This window comes from Gopherus evgoodei, chromosome 7 (genome assembly GCF_007399415.2).
Source record: "Gopherus evgoodei ecotype Sinaloan lineage chromosome 7, rGopEvg1_v1.p, whole genome shotgun sequence".
Taxonomy (NCBI): Eukaryota; Metazoa; Chordata; order Testudines; family Testudinidae; genus Gopherus; species Gopherus evgoodei.
Genome location: NC_044328.1, coordinates 12337837 through 12358684, shown reverse-complemented (window position 1 = coordinate 12358684; position 20848 = coordinate 12337837). Strand labels below are relative to the sequence as shown.

At 40.0% G+C, this 20848-nt stretch overlaps 1 protein-coding gene across 1 annotated transcript in view; it reads right to left on the bottom strand.

The window, feature by feature from the left end:
* The window catches only part of NHLRC2 (NHL repeat containing 2), a 63593-nt gene that overhangs the window by 17922 nt on the left and 24823 nt on the right, over positions 1-20848 (bottom strand). The window contains exons 3-5 of the mRNA XM_030568913.1: positions 20383-20838; positions 17834-17955; positions 8644-8773 (exon numbers count right to left, since the gene is read on the bottom strand). Coding sequence (XP_030424773.1) covers positions 8644-8773; positions 17834-17955; positions 20383-20838 — 708 coding nt within the window. The remainder of the gene's footprint in view (positions 1-8643; positions 8774-17833; positions 17956-20382; positions 20839-20848) is intronic.

Below are 20848 nucleotides of genomic sequence, written 5' to 3'. Positions count from 1 at the left end.
GTACTCCTTATAATCCTTTTATGGTGAGGATTTATTTATTTTCAAAGGCTTTATTATAAAATAATTACCCAATAAAAAGAACAAAGTAATTCTTTTATGATTACACAATTAAACACTACATTCCAATCTATCTTGGAAGGTTTCTCCTTATTTGGGAATGCATAGTTTTATCTCTAGTGCTGTTTGTAATATCAAAGCAGAAGTTTTTCTTGTTAATGTGATATACTTGTATTATAAAGATTCACTAACAAATTAGAGCTTTTGATGCATTATCTCATGAGACAGGATTTGTTTTGCAAAAAAAGAAAATTATACCAACACAGTTTCAAATTGCACTTTTCCCCAAGCAGATCTCCACTTTACTTCTGGAGTTTCTGGGATCCCCCATTTTCCTCTCCTCTATATCCTTACTGTTAAGGGTCTATGGCCCTGATCTTGCAAACATTCATGAACATACTTAACCTTAAGCATGCACTACTATTGACTAAATCACTTAGTAAAGTTAAGCCTATGAATAAGTGATTACTGGATTGGGGCCTGTGTCATAACCACAATTTTTTCAGCAAGGAAGACTGGAAAGGATTTATTTTATAACTAGTCAACAACGATCTCTGTCAGAAAGGATCAGATTCCCAGGAGTGTAGCAAATCTCCACTCTCCACTGTCCTGGGACTGCATGCCTACTTCCAGTCTGGAGATAAAAGAGGCTGGGAGTCAAAGTCATGTCTCTTGGATGACAATACTAACATTTCCTAACTAGACTGAAGATGGAAAATATTCTTCCCATCTACTCATTTTATGTTTTTTGAAAAAATAGGGTAGAAATCTGTCAGTGCACACATCCCTTGCCAACATATAAGAGGCAAGAAAGAATAACTTTCATGCAGCAGACCGCACTCATGTTTAAGTATATGTAGATGGGCACAATGGGTGAAATCATGGCCCCACTGAAGTCACTGGGAGTTTGGCTGTTAACTTCAATAGGGCCAGGATTTCACCCAACACCTACAAATGACTGGATTATCTCACTGAAGAAAAAAAATATTCCTTAGATCATCCCTCAGCCTGATTCAGATCCAGAGAGAGTAAATCCAGGAAAGATGGCCACAGCTTGAGTCTCTACCATTATGAGTAGGTGGGGATTTTGTGCTTTTTGATTTTTTCTTCACAGTATTTTAGGAAAGTTAAAATTCCTGTGCTTTTTTCACATGATAAAACAGCAAAATCACCACATACTGTTTTATCACGCACAAAACATCTGTGTGTGTGAAACTGCACAGTTCTTGGAGTGTTCTTTGTTAGTTAACTGCAGGTGCAGAAAGACCACAAAGCTTTGCTGCATGTACAAAATACAATTCCTTTTCTTAAATTTCATGGCAACCTATGTTTACACATCTCCACAGGTGCATATGGCCCATTGGAAGAAAAAAAAATTAAGACAAATCCCTGACTTGATGAACTTTCAATCAAAGTTAGACATAAAACAGCAAGGAAAGTCAAACAAGGGCTGCAGATGGGACCAAAGAGGATGAAGATTACAACATGAACATATAATTCAATATTAATTTTCACTAAAATCTTTACTAGCATAACCAAAGTGGATTAAAAAACAAAATAGAAACCTAACACTGCTTCCTCAAACGTGGAAAGGGTGAAGAGCAGAATCCTTGATTAAGCCCACTATTAACATCAATATGCAGTAGGGTGACCAGATGTCCTGATTTTGGGGACTTTTTCTTATATAGGCACTTATTAATCCCCACCCCCATCCCGATTTTTCACACTTGCTACGTGGTCACCCTAACATGCAGATCTAGCTCAACACTTCAGTGCTTTGATATTACAGTGATGGGTACTATAGAAAAAATCGAAGATAGACAGCTAAGCAATCTTACATATCTTGTTTGATACTATTTTAAAAAAATATTAAATTATTGAGCAGCAATAACAGCAATTTCCCCTTAAACTAGATAGTTAGTATTCCAAAGAACTTTTACCATCAAATTAGAACAACAGAAGATGACTTAAAATCTCTCTAGGAGTTGTCACGCATGTTTATTTTTGGCAGCTATGCATCTGGCATTCACAGTACAGAAAAAAATCCAGAACTTCAAACAGTGCTTAGGAATCTAATTCACAATCAATTTATTAATGCCCATTGGTCAGGTTTTTTAATCACAGTCTGAATATGCTTAACAGAACAAAGTTACTGACTGTGGAAAACAGAATATACAATCATCATTACATGTACAAATATAATATTTTACAAAGTACATTGCAAATTTTGCAGATTGGGAAATATTAAGTTTACCGTTCATTATGTTTACAACTTTGCTAGAACCAATGTTTCATTTTACTATCAGAAAGGATCATAATCATCCACTTTGTCAAAATTCAGAGAAATCTAAATTATTAGAAATTACAGCTATCAAATTAAGTTTTATAAATTTGTCACTGGAAATTTGCCTTTACAGGTCATCATTACACGCTATGGAATGAAGTGTTTCCTTGTTATTTCTGTTCAAAAGATCTTTTTTCTAATAAAAGGCAGTTTTGTAATATTAAAACACCTATGTTTTTCTTGTAACATATTTCTATTATGTACAATTATTAATGGAACCTAAGGTATTTTAATAACCCCTTAAACATCAATCTTATCCCCTAAACACCATTCTTTTGGCTTGATAAAGAACAGTAAATAGAAGTTAATAGCTTAAATTGATTGCTGTACAGTTGTTACGAAGTGTATAAGAGTAGCTGACTACTTGACCACACAAAACTTTATCAACTCTGTGCCAAGTTTCTCCTCGATTAGTTTCTCTTCAGATGCCTAAATGGAAAAACACTGCCAATGTAGGAATTATTACACTTGCAGGATGGGGTGGAGAACCCAGGACACAACTTGTTTAGGACATGTGAAAGTTCTCAATATAGCTATTTATTCTTTCCTTCTGTGAGTTTTGTAAGCAAGGCTGAAGACAGCTGTTCCATACATTCAGATAATATGTCCAAGGAAATTACACACTATGAAATCTTTCCAAAACAGTGAAAAATTTCCTGGCTACTCTACTTGTGCATGGCATGATGTTTTGCTGTGACTTTTTTATTCCACTTTCTCAAAAGACCTTTTCTCCTTAAGTACTTTTGTTATGGGAAATAAAATCCCCGTGTCACCTTCCACTCATTTGCCCAGCCCTGTCCTCAACTATTGAACAATTTTTAATTTTGTTCTTCGGAGTATTTGAAAGAAAGACCCTTAAGTTTTCCTTTACAAATACATATCTGGGAATTTTGGGATCTCATTCACAAATACATCTGTAGCCCCTACTGTTACATTCCAATTATATTTCTATTACAAGATCTTCTGTAAATTAGAACACACATTGTGTAATGACGTCACGAGAAATGTGCGTTTAGAGAGCCTAAAATAGTCAAACTCTGTGATAACAAAGAGCCAAAGTTCAGAGCTTTTTCTGTGCCTTGATGATCCGGGAAATCAAGGAGCATCTGTTAAATGGCATTCAATTATTATCATTGTGTGGAATTATGGGTGAATCATCAAGAATAATTGAGAAAAAGTATAGCATCTCACCTGGAATGCAATTTTTGTAAATAAGCCGTTAACAGAAATATGGAAAAATCTTACATTTCTCTGCCTTTTAAAGGTAATAGAATGTGTACTACTTTAATAAAATACTGCAGTTTCATTTCAATTTGATCCATATAAAATTTACAGCAATTTGAAGAAAGTACAAACTTCCAAGTAGTTTGCTGAAAGTGCGGTCAACACTTGGTGTTTCTATAAATAGATGCAAATCATGTAGTTCAAGATTGGATTTTGGAATCTAACGCACACAGCTATGTCACTAAACATGGGTCACAGTTCCGTTCCTTCCAGCAAGAATGCAGCTATCAAGAACATTTCGCACTTAGATCAACTCTGCATTTAAGTATCACTTGCTTTCAACAGCCACTGAATAAAAATAGAAGAGAGCTTCATAAGTACACACAAATTAATACATTTTTAAAGGCATACCCATCCATATGAAAAAATGGGGTGAAATACTACCCCATTTAAGTCAATGGGAGTTTTGTCATTAACTTCAGTGGGGCCAGGATTTAACCCATGGGGTCCACTGAAGAATTATAAAGCAGACTAAGACAACATTTCAATGGACACAGCAATGGAATCAGAAATAAAAACAGGATTTTATCAACTGTTTTCTGTCTTGTCTTCATAAACTCCCTACCTTAAAAAGATATATTTGTTTCAGTTTTCTTCTAGTGGCTCAGCAGTCACTTAACCTCTTTGCCTCAGTTTTTGCCAATTGTAAAATGGGTATACAAAAAGCTAACTAATCTCATAGGGATGTTGTGAGGCCTGATAAACAGGACACTGAGATCCTTGATGAAATGTGGTCCAAGTATCAAGTGATTTGCTTTATCCAGGGCCATTTTAATGCTTTTAGTGTCTGATTGTGTTCAATGCACCTTCCTTCCAGGTCCTGCATAAATCGATCAAGTACTGACACACAGACCATATCGGTGATCCTAGAATAATACCCATTAGTGTATCCATTTCAATTTCTTTTGATTGTCTGATTGTTTGAATGGTTTGTTCCTCTAAATAAAAATTCTGCAGTGTTTTCTAGGATGACCAGACCATCTACTACACAGCTTTTCACATTTGAATTTAGAAGTTTGCTTCTTGATATATTGCAAAGTAACAGCAAGCACATAGAATTTAAACAAATTTCAGAACAAATTTTGTGAAATGCTTTACTTAAAAACCTAAGGCTACAATCTATGATCCATATATTTGATATAAGACCCCTTTCCTGAATTATCAAGACACAATTCCACAGTAAGGGCCTGATCCAAAGTCCCTTTGGATCAGACTCTAGATCACCTGGAATCCAAACATTGTGAAATGTTATAACTACACACAACCATATACTTCATGTCTTTGTGATGAACATTTTGAAACAGAACTGACCACTAATTGATCTAATGTTGTAAGAGCACCAGTGATATGTCAATATAAACAATGGCATTTTTAAATCAATACGAAAGATTTGAAATTGTTTCTGTTCTCTAGCGAAACACACAAGCAATTAAAAAAAACCTTAGTATAGAAGTCTTTTAATATACTAATGCATGCTATAAATTACTTTACAGAGAAGGATTAATCTCTTAAGACAACAAACTGATATGGAAAAGGCGGTTCACTTTTAAGATGTAACCTTTTTCTTTGAGACTTTGAAAAAGGTCAGCACAAGTTTTTTTATATTGTAAATGTCTAGTATAATATATATAGAGCTTAAGCATATAAGCCTCTTTTCGCCTGCCTTTCATACCCTGAATATCATGGCTTTTGGCATATAAAAAGAGACTCACAACTGTCTCTTGTTTAAAATCCTATGAAATCTGTATACATATATGCTCTGAAAAAAAAATTCCTTGTGCATCTGGGGCATAGTTATGTTATGTACATACTAGTTTAAGTTATGTACATCCTACTTAGAGAGGAGAGGCCATGCAGGAAAGTGAAAATGTGTGCTATAGGTAATCTTTATTACATACACTATGCCAGTTAGCAACACAAGTCAAATGAAACAATTCATATTTCATCAACCTTGATTTGCTCATGTAACCCCCAGCTTGCCTGCAGATACTTGCTGCACATGCAAATTAGAGATGGTACAATCTCGTTGGCATTTGGACATGCAGAGAAGTGACTTTTCAAAATCCGGTCCCTTATTTAAACCACCAAATCCACAACATAGACATTAATACATCAATTCCCAATGCACTGTGAACATCAGTTCTGCTTATCTTAACACAGCACACTGAACATCAACAGGACAGCTGAATCTCTGCCTGGAAATGGAACCTCTGTTTCTTTGCCCAGAATATTGAAAATTTCCTACAAAATTGTATTTTATATAGCATTACTTGAATTATGAATATATATATTCTAACATATCAAATCACATATTTTACCACTATTAAAGGGGAGCTGTTTACATTACCTTGTGGTTCCACAAAAGCTTTAGTGTGACACATTTCATCTTATTTCACATTTAAAAATATTATGGTTACAATAGTAATATTTTCTGAACACCATATAAGATAAATCTGAATGTCCTTTACATAGATATATTAGTATAAGTGATAGGGACTGTAATGCACACTAGCATCTAAACAGGCAAATATACTCTAAATTATCAAACTATCCTGCCAACTCTGAATTGTTGGATATCAGTCAGTAAGAACTGAAGTCATACAAATGGTACTCATTAAGGGGGACTGGAAATGTAATGCAGAACATTGTCTTTGGATCTTGGTACAAATTTGGGCCCAACTGGTGATGGATAAAAATTATTACGAGCTGAAAGGCTTTTCAATAGCCTCCGTTAAGCAAAATGAGTTTGTGGTCACTGACCAGTTTCTAGAGAATATGTACCCAAAAACATCACAATTGGTACTCAGTGGCTTCAACAGAGACACCAGAAGACCAGAGGGGCCTAGAAAGGACTATGCTTTCAGCAACAGAGATGGATCTCGAGGTCAGGGTCAAGGTAGAACGTCAAGAAAGCAGGCCCTACTGATGTCCCTGCTGTGACTGTTCGGTGTATAGCGAGAAGATTTCAGTCTCCAGGGCTGTCTAGCTGGCACTAGAGAAGCACTAAACATTTTTTAAAAAGGTAAACAAATAAAAAGAGAGAGTATTGATTTAAGTCTAGTAGACATGCATATAAGAGGACAATTGATTGCTAGGACCTAATTCAGTTTGAAAAATCTACACAAGTTTTGAGGTAAGAGCATTTACAAAATCTGGCATATATAAAAATCTGGCAACTGTATCAAGAATCAACCTGTCATGAAGCTAAATACCATGTAGACCTGATTCTCTACCGCCTTTCATTATGTGCAGTCATTTATATTTGTGAAATGTGAAAGTAAAACGCTATCAAATCAGAAGGTGAAAGGCAGTGGAAAATCAGGCACTATATTTTTAATGTGTCAGATGCCTAGGCTGTTATCCACAATTTCTATTCTTGTCTCTCACAAAGAGCCCATCAGTTAATGCCTCATTTAACAATCAATGCTATCTTTAAAAAACAGAAAATAAACAGATTTTGTGGCACCTGATAGAAACAGAGGCCAGAACCATGAAATAAATTATAAGCACAATATTACACTTGCCTACTGGATATTTCAAACGGCTCCACTAGCAGCTTAAGTTACACACTGCATAGTTTGAGTCTGTACATATCTGTTTGTCGCAGTTCAGTGTGTCGTATGGTCCCACAAAAGACGTAACCCCATATAATCAAGACAATTGGCTACTCATTACATCACGTACAGAAATAAAACAGAATGGCATAACCAGTCAGGATAAAGTTCAGAAGACCACCTCCTAGCTACACCACACTTTCCAAGGCAAGGAATTCCTTTCACATTAGTGACTGGACCTTTTGTAGGCAGGTTATTGATGAACCCTAATTATATGGAGAAAACTCTTTGGATAGAAACCACACAGAAAAGAAAGATCATGTAGCACTAATACAGGACAGGCTAAAAATGCTAATAATACATATGGGCGCAGTTACCTGTCACGCTTCCCAATAACAAGTCCACTGGTGGTGCCACTCTCCATTATACAGATTTAAGTTCTTTAAAGTCACACTCAGATTGTTTTTCTCGGATATCTGACCCAATGTTAGTACACAGAAAACTTTACTGTCCTGAAAGTATTTGTACTGCGCCCACCAAAGTACTTCTGATTAGAGATATCAGACTCAACTCATACCATTCACGTCACATTCTTGTTTGCCTACACCTTCAAGTTCTGACATTATTTTACAGGCTTATTTAGAAGAAATGCTGGAGTTAGAAGTCAACTTTTTATACCAACTGAATACTGAGGTTCCAAACTTTAAGGTGGTATGAAATATTGGTTTCTAATTGTTATGGATCTTGAAACAGCTGCTGCTAAATCATGTTGGAATAGACACTGAGTGAAAAAGTAAAATATTAAATTACAGTTATGTGATGTCAAGCTCAAATGTGTATCAACTGTACTGGGAAAGAAAGTTATATATCTGTGGGAAGCGGAGGTTTTTTTTTGGTCTTATCAGTTGTGTAGAGCTTTCATTTTTGGCCAGATTAAGAACATAAGAACGGCCATACTGGGTCAGACCAAAGGTCCATCCAGCCCAGTACCCTGTTACCGACCAGTTGCCAATGCCAGATCCTCCACAGGGAGTGAGAGCCTAACAGGTAATGATTAAGTGATCTCTCTCCAGCCATCCAGCTCCACCCTCTGACAAACAGAGGCTAAGGACACCATTCCTTACCCATCCTGGCTAATAGTGATTATGACTCCCTCTAGTGTCTGATCCCAGGGATTATTCAGCCTACAAGTCACAAAGTTCTCTTCAGATAGCAGAGTTTTATATTTTTATGCTAAAAATCATGGATTTGATACCTGCGGAAAATGGTGGAATCTGTATGTATGAAGCCATCATTCATTAGGCATGATATGAAAACGGGATTGATTTTACATCTAAAAATTAGACAATTAGTAAAAAAAAAAAATTTAAATGTGCAAAATTTCAAGCTCAATTGATACAATACCTGAACTTCCAAAGATCACATCCCACGGTGAGCTGATGGGCTGCTCCTCTCCTTTTGCTCCACCCTCCTTGTCTGTGCCTTGTATTCCAATGCCTGCTACAGTGTTCACCATCTCTAATTCAAGGTCAATCTAGGAGGGAAAAAAGTAATACATATAATGATTTCATACACGGTGATATTGACTTTTTCCTTAGCTAACTGACTTAAATGTCTAGGATATATCTACACTGGAGGCTGGAGATGTAATTCCCGTGAGTAAACACACCCGTGCAGCTCTCATAAGTGAGCGCACTAAAGTAGAAGTACAGCTGTGGTTTTGTGAGTAATAGAATGGCTAGCCACTCCAAGTATGTGCCTAGGGTTTCAGATCAGACCACTCTCATGGGTGTTAGCCCAACGCACTACTCATGCATGGAGGCTTCACTTCTAGTTTTTAACAAGCTAGTTTGATCAGGGCTAGAGTTGATATGTCTACACAAGCTAGGAATTACATGATCTAGCTCCAGAGTAGACTTATCCTAAAGCAGAAAGTCTGCTATGTAACAAGTTGCCTACAGACAGAAATTGATTGCCAATTTGAGTGTCAGGTATTTTACAAGACAATTAACACTGTGCTAAAATTAGGAGACTTATTGAAAAGCCTTAACTTATGTTCCATCTGCCACCAAAATTGGGTAAAATGACCTTTCTGTCCATGATTAAGTCCAAAGCAACTAAAGAAACACATCAATCTTCTTTAGAAAAGTGCATGGGCAAACAATGGATACCTATGTTAGAATTTTATTTTAAAATAAAAAATGTGTTGTTAAAAAAATTATACACACACAAAAACATACCATGTATCAGAACATGCCACAAGCAAAGGATCTCTTACAATTTACTTAATAAGATGTGCAACTCAGGGATGTTATGATAGGATAGTTTAATTTGGGTAACTGATCTTGGATTATCACCAGATAAGTCTGCTCAATGGTCTGCGGGGAGATGTTGGATGGGATGGGAACTGAGTTACTGCAGAGAATTCCTTCTTGGGTGCTGGCTGGTGAGTCTTGCCCACATGCTCAGGGTTTAGCTGTGCCATATTTGGGGTCAGGAAGGAATTTTTCCTCCAGGGCGGATTGCAGGGGCCCGGAGTTTTTTGCCTTCCCCTGCAGCGTGGGGCATGGGTCGCTTGCTGGTGGATTCTCTGCAGCTTGAGGTCTTCAAACCAATTTTGAGGATTTCAATAACTCAGTCCTGGGTTAGGGGTTGTTATAAAAGTGGATGGGTAGGGTTCGGTGGCCTGCCTTGTTCAGGAGGTCAGACTAGATGATCATATTGGTCCCTTCTGACCTATGAGTCTATGTCTACACTACAGATCTTACAGTAGCACAGCTATACCACTGCAGCTGTGCCGCTATAAGGTCTCCTGTGGAGGAGCTCTCGGCTCTATGCCGGCGGGAGAGAGCTGTCCAGACCAGCGCTTTTGTTGGTGAAACTTATATCAGTCAGGCAGGTGATTTTTCACACCCCTGAGCGACCAAACTGCTAGTGTAGACAAAGCTTAATTTATGCCTATTCTTATGAAAAAGAATGTTCTGTTTCATTTCTGCCTTCCAATCCCTTTCTCTCCTCCTGCGTTCATTTTCAATTTTCAGAAAGGATTTTCTGATTCAATCTTCCTCCAATTTGACATTAATTAATCCTGATGATTATGTAAAAAAGGAATAAAGAAGAGTCTATCTATATGCAATATAACACCACGTCTGTACCAATAATTCCACTTTTACATTTGCCTTTTGCGAGCATCAAAAACAACTGAAAGCACATAAAAATAGCTTTTGATTACCTCAGTTCTTTAAAGACTATACTATCGAGGTTCCCCTTTAGAAAAAGGGCAATGGTTAATTATCTAGGAATAACTATGTGCTAAAGCAATAAGTTTCTATGGTATGTAGAAACTGCTTTCATCAGTAAGATTTCATCTTGTTGCTCCCATGAACTTCAACTCCTGGGTCTTCTGAATCAATGGCCTGGTCTACACTACGCGTTTAAACCGAATTTAGCAGCGTTAAACCGGTTTAACCCTGCACCCGTCCACACAACAAGGCCCTTTATATTGATATAAAGGGCTCTTTAAACCGGTTTCTGTACTCCTCCCCGACGAGAAGAGTAGCGCTGAAATCGGTATTGCCATGTCGGATTAGGATTAGTGAGGCTGCAAATCAACGGTATTGGCCTCTGGGCAGTATCCCACAGTGCACCATTGTGACCGTTCTGAAAAGCAATCTGAACTCGGATGCACTGGCCAGGTAGACAGGAAGAGCCCCGTGAACTTTTAAATTTCATTTCCTGTTTGCCCAGTGTGGAGCGCTGATCAGCACAGGTGGCGATGAAGTCCCAAATCCAAAAAGAGCTCCAGCATGGACCGTACGGGAGATACTGGATCTGATCGCTGTGTGGGGAGATAAATCTGTTCTATCACACCTCTGTTACAGAAGACGAAATGCCAAAGCATTTGAAAAAATCTCCAGGCTATGATAGACAGAGGCCACAGCACAGTGCTGTGTGACAAGCGTAATGGAAAGCAAAGAATCAAATGGACGCTCATGGAGGGAGGGAGGGAGGGGGTACTGAGGACTCCAGCTATCCCACAGTCTCCAAAAAGCATTTGCATTCTTGGCTGAGCTCCCAGTGCCTGAAGGGCCAAAAACAATGTCCCGGGTGGTTCAGGGTATATGTTGTCAATTTACACCCTCCCCTCCCCCTGAAAGAAAAGGGAAAAAAAAGTTTCTCGCTTTTTTTCCAGTATCACCCTATGTCTACTGCATGCTGCTGGTAGACGGGGTGCTGCAGCGCTGAACACCAGCATCCCTTTCCTGGTGGACAGCAGTCTTATTGTACCGTCTGCCATTGTAATCATCAGCCCGTGAGTGCTCCTGGCTGGCCTTGGTGAGGTTGGCCGGGGGCACCTGGGTAAAAATGGGAATGACTCCCAGTCATTCCCGGCAGATGGTACAGAAAGGCTGGTAACCGTCCTCATCATCAACTGGAGGCTCAGCTCTATCAGTCCCCCCCTTTCATGCCTAAAGAAAAGATTCTGTACTGCCTGGACTATCATAGCAGCTGGAGGCTGCCTCCCACTCATTTTATCTCACTAAAAACTCAGTGTTTCTTATTCCTGCATTCTTTATTACTTCATCACACAAATGGGGGGACACTGCCACTGTAGCCCAGGAGGGTTGGGGGAGGAGGGAAGCAACGGGTGGGGTTGTTGCAGGGGTACCCCCTAGAATGGCATGCAGCTCATTATTTCTGCGGGATCCCTGGGGCTCTGACACGGAGCGGCTCTGCTCTCTGGTTCTCTAGTACACTTGCCCCACATTCTACGCAGAACTGACTCTATTTTTAGACGAAACATAAAGAAGGGAATGACCTGGGGAGTCATTCCCATTTTTGTCCATGTGCCCCCGGCTGATCTCAGCGAGGCCAGCCAGGAGCACCCATGACAGCAGCAGACAGTACAGAATGACTGATAACTGCCATCTCATAGCCAATTTACAACGGCATGGCAGACGGTGCAATAGGGATGGTAACCGTCAGCTACCTTGCAAAGGTAAATGAATGCTGCTGTGTAGCACTGCAGTACCGCATCTGTCAGCAGCATCCAGTACACATATGGTGACAGTGACAAAAGGCAAAACGGGCTCCATGGTTGCCATGCTATGGCGTCTGCCACGGCAATCCAGAGAAGAAGGTCACAAAATGATTGTCTGCCGTTGCTTTCACGGAGGAAGAATTGAGTGACGACATTTACCCAGAATCACCTGCGACACTGTTTTTGCATTGGGATCTCAACCCAGAATTCCAATGGGCGCGGGAGACTGCAGGAACTATGGGATAGCTACAGGATAGCTACCCACAGTGCAACGCTCTGGAAATCGACACTAGCCTCGGTACATGGACGCACACCGCCGAATTAATGTGCTTAGTGTGGCCACGTGCACTCGACTTTATACAATCTGTTTTACAAAACTGGTTTATGTAAAATCGGAATAATCTCGTCGTGTAGACATACTCAATCACAGGTCAAATCCAAGATCCAAACCACAAATTTAAGGAAGATTACATTTACAACAGCATCGCCCTTCATTTAAGAACTGGGGGGAGATCTGAGTCTATAAATTCACAGGACCGTGTGCTTAGCTGGCAGTTGGAGGCGGAGCTACCAAGGAAGGTTTGAAAGCTAGAAGCCTCTGGTAATTGGCTGAGCCTTAACCAGTGGGCGGGGCATTCACTCAGGCCAAGGCTTCATAAAGCTGTTCACAAGCGACCAGGGAGCTTAGCGACCAGGAGCTGCTAACAGGGAGTTTCGCAAGGGAGTTTGGAAGGGGAGTAGGAAGGGAGTGGGGGTCCCTTGTCCGTCTCATCTGTGACCCATTGGTCCCCTGAACCTATAAACCAAGCCACATCCAAAACCTTTCTGTTTAAAGCAGAGCAGATCGGACAGGCAGCTGCAGACGGGACTTTGAGAGAGATTGACAGAGGGAGGCTTACGATGTGAGGAGGAGGACCCGCAACACCTGTGGCAGCACTGCTTCTGTCTCCTCCACCTGCGCCTATAGCCAGACAGAGCACCAAAGCATGGATGCTTTTACCCAGATTCTGGTGTGGGCTTGCAGAGACTGTAACTTGCAATTTCCACTTACTGATATCCAGGCTGGGGGTGGCATCCAATGTGAAAGGTGCCTACTGGTGGAATCTCTCAGGCAGCAGGTGAGAGAGCTACAGAAGGAGGTGGCTAGGCTGAGGAACATCCGTATCCATGAGCAATTCCTGGACAGTATCCATGTGGAGACAGCTGATGTAGCTGTCCCAGTTCACAGGACTACTGACACACCAGTGGAGGAGGAGATGGCTCAGGGTGTATCTGACACACCAGTGGAGGAGGAGATGGCTCAGGGTGTATCTGACACACCAGTGGAGGAGGAGATGGCTCAGAGTGGACACTGGCAGCTGGTTACTTCTGGCAGCAGGCAGTGCTCCACCCCTGCTGCAAACCCTCCTGCTGTGGTAATAGATAACCGTTATGCTCTTCTTGATACAGGAGAGAAGGAATCACCCCCAACAGTTAAGGAGAGGAAGCCTCATACCCCAAAGGCTGGGAGGTCTGCTGCCACCACTGATAATAAGAAACGTAGGGTAGTGGTGGTTGGAGACTCTCTGCTGAGGGGGACGGAGACACCCATCTGTCGCCCTGACCGTTCATCCCGGGAGGTATGCTGCCTGCCAGGGGCCTGCATCCGAGATGTTACAGAGGCTTTGTCGAGGATTATCCAGCCTTCTGACTACTACCCCATGCTACTCATCCATGTGGGCACAAATGATACTGTGAGGTGTGACACTGAGCAGATCAAGAGTGACTACAGGGCTCTGGGAGTACGGGTTAAGGAGTTTGGAGCGCAGGTGGTATTCTCTTCGATTCTTCCTGTTGAAGGTAGGGGCCTGGGCAGAGACAGATGCATCGTGGAGGTGAATGCCTGGCTGCGAAGATGGTGTCGCCAGGAGGGCTTTGGCTTCCTGGACCACGGGATGCTATTCGAGGAAGGACTGCTAGGCACAGATGGCGTTCACCTTTCTAGGAGGGGAAAGGCCTTATTTGCGCACAGACTGGCTAACCTAGTAAGGAGGGCTTTAAACTAGGTTCGAGGGGGACAGGTGAGCAAAGCCCACAGGTAAGTGGGGAACAAGACCTGGGAGATGGGTTGGAAACAGGAGGGAGCACGGGCTATAATGGCAGAGAGAAAGGAGGGTCAGGGCAAAGCTGGGAGGCAAGATCAAACCAGTATCTTAGATGCCTATATACAAATGCAAGAAGTATGGGTAATAAGCAGGAAGAACTGGAAGTGCTAATAAATAAATACAACTATGACATTGTTGGCATTACTGAAACTTGGTGGGATAATACACACGACTGGAATGTTGGTGTGGATGGGTATAGTTTGCTCAGGAAGGATAGACAGAGGAAAAAGGGAGGAGGTGTTGCCTTATATATTAAAAATGTACACACTTGGACTGAGGTGGAGATGGACATAGGAGATGGAAGTGTTGAGAGTCTCTGGGTTAGGCTAAAGGGGGTAAAAAACACGGGTGATGTCGTGCTGGGAGTCTACTACAGGCCACCTAATCAGGTGGAAGAGGTGCATGAGGCTTTTTTCAAACAACTAACAAAATCATCCAAAGCCCAAGATTTGGTGGTGATGGGGGACTTCAACTATCCAGATATATGTTGGGAAAATAACACCGCGGGGCACAGACTATCCAATAAGTTCCTGGACTGCATTGCAGACAACTTTTTATTGCAGAAAGTTGAAAAAGCTACTAGGGGGGAAGCTGTTCTAGACTTGATTTTAACAAATAGGGAGGAACTTGTTGAGAATTTGAAAGAAGAAGGAAGCTTGGGTGAAAGTGATCATGAAATCAGAGAGTTTGCAATTCTAAGGAAGGGTAGAAGGGAGTACAGCAAAATAGAGACAATGGATTTCAGGAAGGCGGATTTTGGTAAGCTCAGAGAGCTGATAGGTAAGGTCCCATGGGGATCAAGATTGAGGGGAAAAACAACTGAGGAGAGTTGGCAGTTTTTCAAAGGGACGCTATTAAGGGCCCAAAAGCAAGCTATTCCGATGGTTAGGAAAGATAGAAAATGTGGCAAAAGACCACCTTGGCTTAACCATGAGATCTTGTGTGACCTACAAAATAAAAAGGCGTCATATAAAAAATGGAAACTAGGTCAGATCACAAAGGACGAATATAGGCAAATAACACAGGAATGCAGGGGCAAGATTAGAAAGGCAAAGGCAGAAAATGAGCTCAAACTAGCTATGGGAATAAAGGGAAACAAGAAGACTTTTTATCAACACATTAGAAGCAAGAGGAAGACCAAGGACAGGGTAGGCCCACTGCTCAGTGAGGAGGGGAAAACAGTAACGGGAGACTTGGAAATGGCAGAGATGCTTAATGACTTCTTTGTTTCTGTCTTCACTGAGAAGTCTGAAGGAATGTCTAGTATAGTGAATGCTTACGGGAAGAGGGTAGGTTTAGAAGATAAAATAAAAAAAGAGCAAGTAAAAAATCACTTAGAAAAGTTAGATGCCTGCAAGTCACCAGGGCCTGATGAAATGCATCCTAGAATACTCAAGGAGTTAATAGAGGAGGTATCTGAGCCTCTAGCTATTATCTTTGGGAAATCATGGGAGACTGGGGAGATTCCAGAAGACTGGAAGGGGGCAAATATAGTGCCCATCTATAAAAAGGGAAATAAAAACAACCCAGGAAACTACAGACCAGTTAGTTTAACTTCTGTGCCAGGGAAGATAATGGAGCAGGTAATTAAAGAAATCATCTGCAAACACTTGGAAGGTGGTAAGGTGATAGGGAATAGCCAGCATGGATTTGTAAAGAAAAAATCGTGTCAAACTAATCTGATAACATTCTTTGATAGGATAACGAGCCTTGTTCATAAGGGAGAAGCGGTGGATGTGATATACCTAGACTTTAGTAAGGCATTTGATACGGTCTCGCATGATATTCTTATAGATAAACTAGGAAAGTACAATTTAGATGGGGCTACTATAAGGTGGGTGCATAACTGGCTGGATAACCGTACTCAGAGAGTAGTTGTTAATGGCTCCCAATCCTGCTGGAAAGGTATAACAAGTGGGGTTCCACAGGGGTCTGTTTTGGGACTGGCTCTGTTCAATATCTTCATCAACGATTTAGATGTTGGCATAGAAAGTACGCTTATTAAGTTTGCGGACGATACCAAACTGGGAGGGATTGCAACTGCTTTGGAGGACAGGGTCAAAATTCAAAATGATCTGGACAAATTGGAGAAATGGTCTGAAGTAAACAGGATGAAGTTCAATAAAGATAAATGCAAAGTGCTCCACTTAGAAAGGAACAATCAGTTTCACACATACAGAATGGGAAGAGACTGCCTAGGAAGGAGTATGGAAGAAAGAGATCTAGGGGTCATAGTAGACCACAAGCTTAATATGAGTCAACAGTGTGATACTGTTGCAAAAAAAGCAAACGTGATTCTGGGATGCATTAACAGGTGTGTTGTAAACAAGACACGAGAAGTCATTCTTCTGCTTTACTCTGCGCTGGTTAGGCCTCAACTGGAGTATTGTGTCCAGTTCTGGGCACTGCATTTCAAGAAAGATGTGGAGAAATTGGAGAGGGTCCAGAGAAGAGCAACAAGAATGATTAAAGGTCTTGAGAACATGACCTATGAAGGAAGGCTGAGGGAACTGGGTTTGTTTAGTTTGGAAAAGAGAAGACTGAGAGGGGACATGACAGCAGTTTTCAGGTATCTAAAAGGGTGTCATCAGGAGGAGGGAGAAAACTTGTTCACCTTAGCCTCCAATGATAGAACAAGAAGCAATGGACTTAAACTGCAGCAAGGGAGATTTAAGTTGGACATTAGGAAAAAGTTCCTAACTGTCAGGGTAGTTAAATACTGGAATAGATTGCCTAGGGAAGTTGTGGAATCTCCATCTCTGGAGATATTTAAGAGTAGGTTAGATAAATATCTATTAGGGATGGTCTAGACAGTATTTGATCCTGCCATGAGGGCAGGGGACTGGACTCGATGACCTCTCGAAGTCCCTTCCAGTCCTAGAGTCTATGAGTCTATATTGAGAATCCGAGATTTATTATAACGTAAATGATTACTTGTGGCTTGTTACTTTATTGTATACCTATACAAAAACTATGAGACTCACTCTACCACAGCACCACAGTACTTGTACTGTACATAAGAATCTGATGTTAGAGTTTTAACTTGAAATGAAGGGAAAACAATTTCCATATTCATTACGCAAATCAGGGATTTGTCAGGACAAATCATCATGTATGCATCGTTTTACTAGAAAAAATTTCATGGCACACAATATTTCAATTATTATTGCATATTTTCCATTAGGAAAGTATTACATTGCTGTCATGAATAGTTTTTAAGTATTTAAATATAGCAAAAGTGAACATCATTCCTTTAAAAACAAATTGGGCAAAAATACTGGGGCAAATTATACTCTCAGTTACACAGCAGAATTTGTGAATAATTTCTTTGATGTCAATTTTCGTCTGTGCAACTGGGAACAGAACTTGCACTGTTATCCTTTAACTTGCTTTTAAATGAAAATTTTACCTTTCTAATCAGATGGTTTTCTGTATCCGCAACATAAATAATGTTATTCTTTATAGCCACCCCCTGTGGGGAATTGAATGCTGCCTCTGAAAATCTTCCATCTTTTCTCCCACTGTTTGGTCCTAAACATGAAACAAACCAATGAAGAGAATAAGATTTCACATCACAAAAAAGGAAAATAGTAAGCAAGCACATCTACAATTATTTTACAGATTTAAGCATTTTCCAGAAGGTGCTTTTGCAGCTCTGCATACAGCTCAGTTATTTTTTAGAACTATTCTGTATAGTTTCATTTCAGAATCACCTTGCTGTGCAACAGCAATGACACAATTCTATATCCTGACATTTTTTCTCTCCAGTTCTAGCCATACATGGGTTCTCCGCTCAAGCAACATTAACAACAGAAGTCTTTTATTGCGATTCTGAATTGCTCCTCTTTTCTTGGACTAAGACAGACACAATTTCAGAAAATCCATCCCTCAGTATTTTAGCCCTGGTTACATCAAAGCAAATTAGCTGCAAACATTTTAACTTCATTACTTTTATTTACTTCAGTTATTTAGTGTTCTGGATAAGCTTCAAAGCAAAGTAATGTTCAGCTAGCAAAAACAGTTCTTGATCAGCAATTATTAGCAAAAAACAGGTATGGAACTGCATGTAAAGGGCAGCATGAAGAATGGATCTAGTTAGCCTTCTAGACAGCACGACAAGGAGAGAGAAGACCATCAGGATCTACATAAAGAACTGTAAATGTAAGCATCATATCTTACAATGAGGGACAGAGCATATTGTAAAATGAATTAGCTGCAGCTGTCACAGGAAGATATTTAGACTTATGAACTATTAAGTTTGCATCATGATCTATGACGCAAATTAAGTTATTTTCACCTCAGTAGATACCAACTCTTATTACTGAATTATAGTCTTCGCTACATTGTTTTCTGCCCACAGTTCTTTTACTGAGTCACTGAAATACACAAATCACTATTAACTTTTACATATAAATTGCAAGATGACAGTCTAGGGTTTACAGATAGCAAATACAGGATGTGACAATGTCAAATTTAATTAGTTATGCAAAATCAAGCTCAAAAAGTACTTGGATGCAAGACCTCTCGGGGACTGCGCAGGATGTGACAAGTGGTCTTACTAATTAAATACATAGTACTCTCCCCTTTGAATCACTAGTGAATGGCTAACCCAACATCATATTAAGGAATACTTTGCAGTTAGAGATGCCATCTTACTGGTCATAAGAATTCACATAACACCTCTGCTGCTATGGAAGGTGCTAACGCTGGTGTCCTGATTAGATTTTTTTACTTTAACAATTATGTTCTGCATACTTAATCTGCTGTCATTCAACTAATAAGGTTCCTGTTTTAAAAACTGTAGTATTGCTGGCATTGTTTTAATAACTGCAACATCCTACAATGAAGCAGGTGTTATTCAATGGCAGATGAACTGAAATAATCCATATATACACACACAGAGGGCCTTGTCCAAAACTCACTGATGTTAATTGGAAACTTTCCCTTAACTTTAATGGTTTCGCATCAGACCCATAGCAAAATTTGTCAATAGTGGTTGTCAGCAGGATGGCTTATAATTGGGCTGTTATAACAGGAATATGCTTAATATAGTTATGACCAAAGAACCTATGAGATGCAATCACTACTCACTTTTTTTGTGTAAGATTATAACAAAAAAAGCATATAAGTGGTGCAGAAGAATGATTAGGTCTGTGTGGTGAACAAAAGAGAAAGCTGAACACTTTTAAAGAGACATTAAAAAGTACCTTTGCTACCCAGGCTATCTTAGCAAATAAATGTAAATATATAGTTTAATTCTCACTTTTGCATTCTTGCTTTGACAATTGTTTCTTGTCAATTTCTAGACTTTCAGGTTCCTATACAACAGTACAAGACTTCAATTAATTTGTTGCAGACACGTCATTAGATTGTTAAAGAGCAATGCTCCTAGGGAATCCCTAGTTAGCAGCTAGCCCCAGGATCCCACTAATAAGAAAGGGTTCGTCAGCATTGCATTGTCAGTGGACTGAGTGAGGTGTTCGTGTCTCGCCTCATCTCCCTGGCTCACTCACTCCCTTGCAGCGGATTCTGTCTTTATGGTGTCAGGGAAGGAGCGACACAGTACCTGCTTTGTAGATGTACAGCACCATGTACACAAAGCGATCTATAACTAGTCATTGTCTGTGCAGATTCTATACTCTGCTATCTGTACTGCATGTTGAAATTAATATAAAAATGTCAAAATTACTGAAACAATTAGAAACATGAGGCACCTTAAACAAGTGTATTCATGGAGTCTCTCACATAGATTTGTTCTAAAAGTTATTTTAATATCCAAAAAAATATTTAAAGGGGAGTTTTAAGCAAAATGCTTAAACAAAATAGTTGAAAAAAAATCAGTAATTAGTTTCAAATGTCTACAATACGCTGAGCGCTGAACACGAAGAATGCACAGACTTCTCTGAAGAGCCTATGCTCTAAAATAACATGATTCTGAGAAATTTCTGTAAATCTTACCTCCAATGGTGTGTAGGATTTGTCCATTTTTCCTGACAACCAAAATCCTGTGATGTCCGGTATCTGCTATCACGAGTCTATCTCCTGAATTGTCTACAGTCACTTTGCCAGGAAACAGCAAGGGAGAAGAAGGTAGAGAGTCTTTGAACAATTTTATTCCAATTTTGTGATCTGTGATTTGTCCTCTCTCTTTGTAGAACTTTAGAGCAATAGAAGTAAATAAAAATAATTGATCTTTGTGTCCCTCTCCAACAAGAGAAAACAGCATATTTCCACGAGGCCCAAGAATGACCAGAGTTGGCCAGCAAGACACTTCCAGCTCATGCCAAAGTGTTGCATCAGCATCATTTACAACAGGATGAGTAATGTTATATCTAAGAACAGCACTTTTAATGTTATTGAGAACCTTTTCGTTTGGAAACTTCGCTGAATGGACACCAACAACAAGAAGACCATCTGAAAGAAA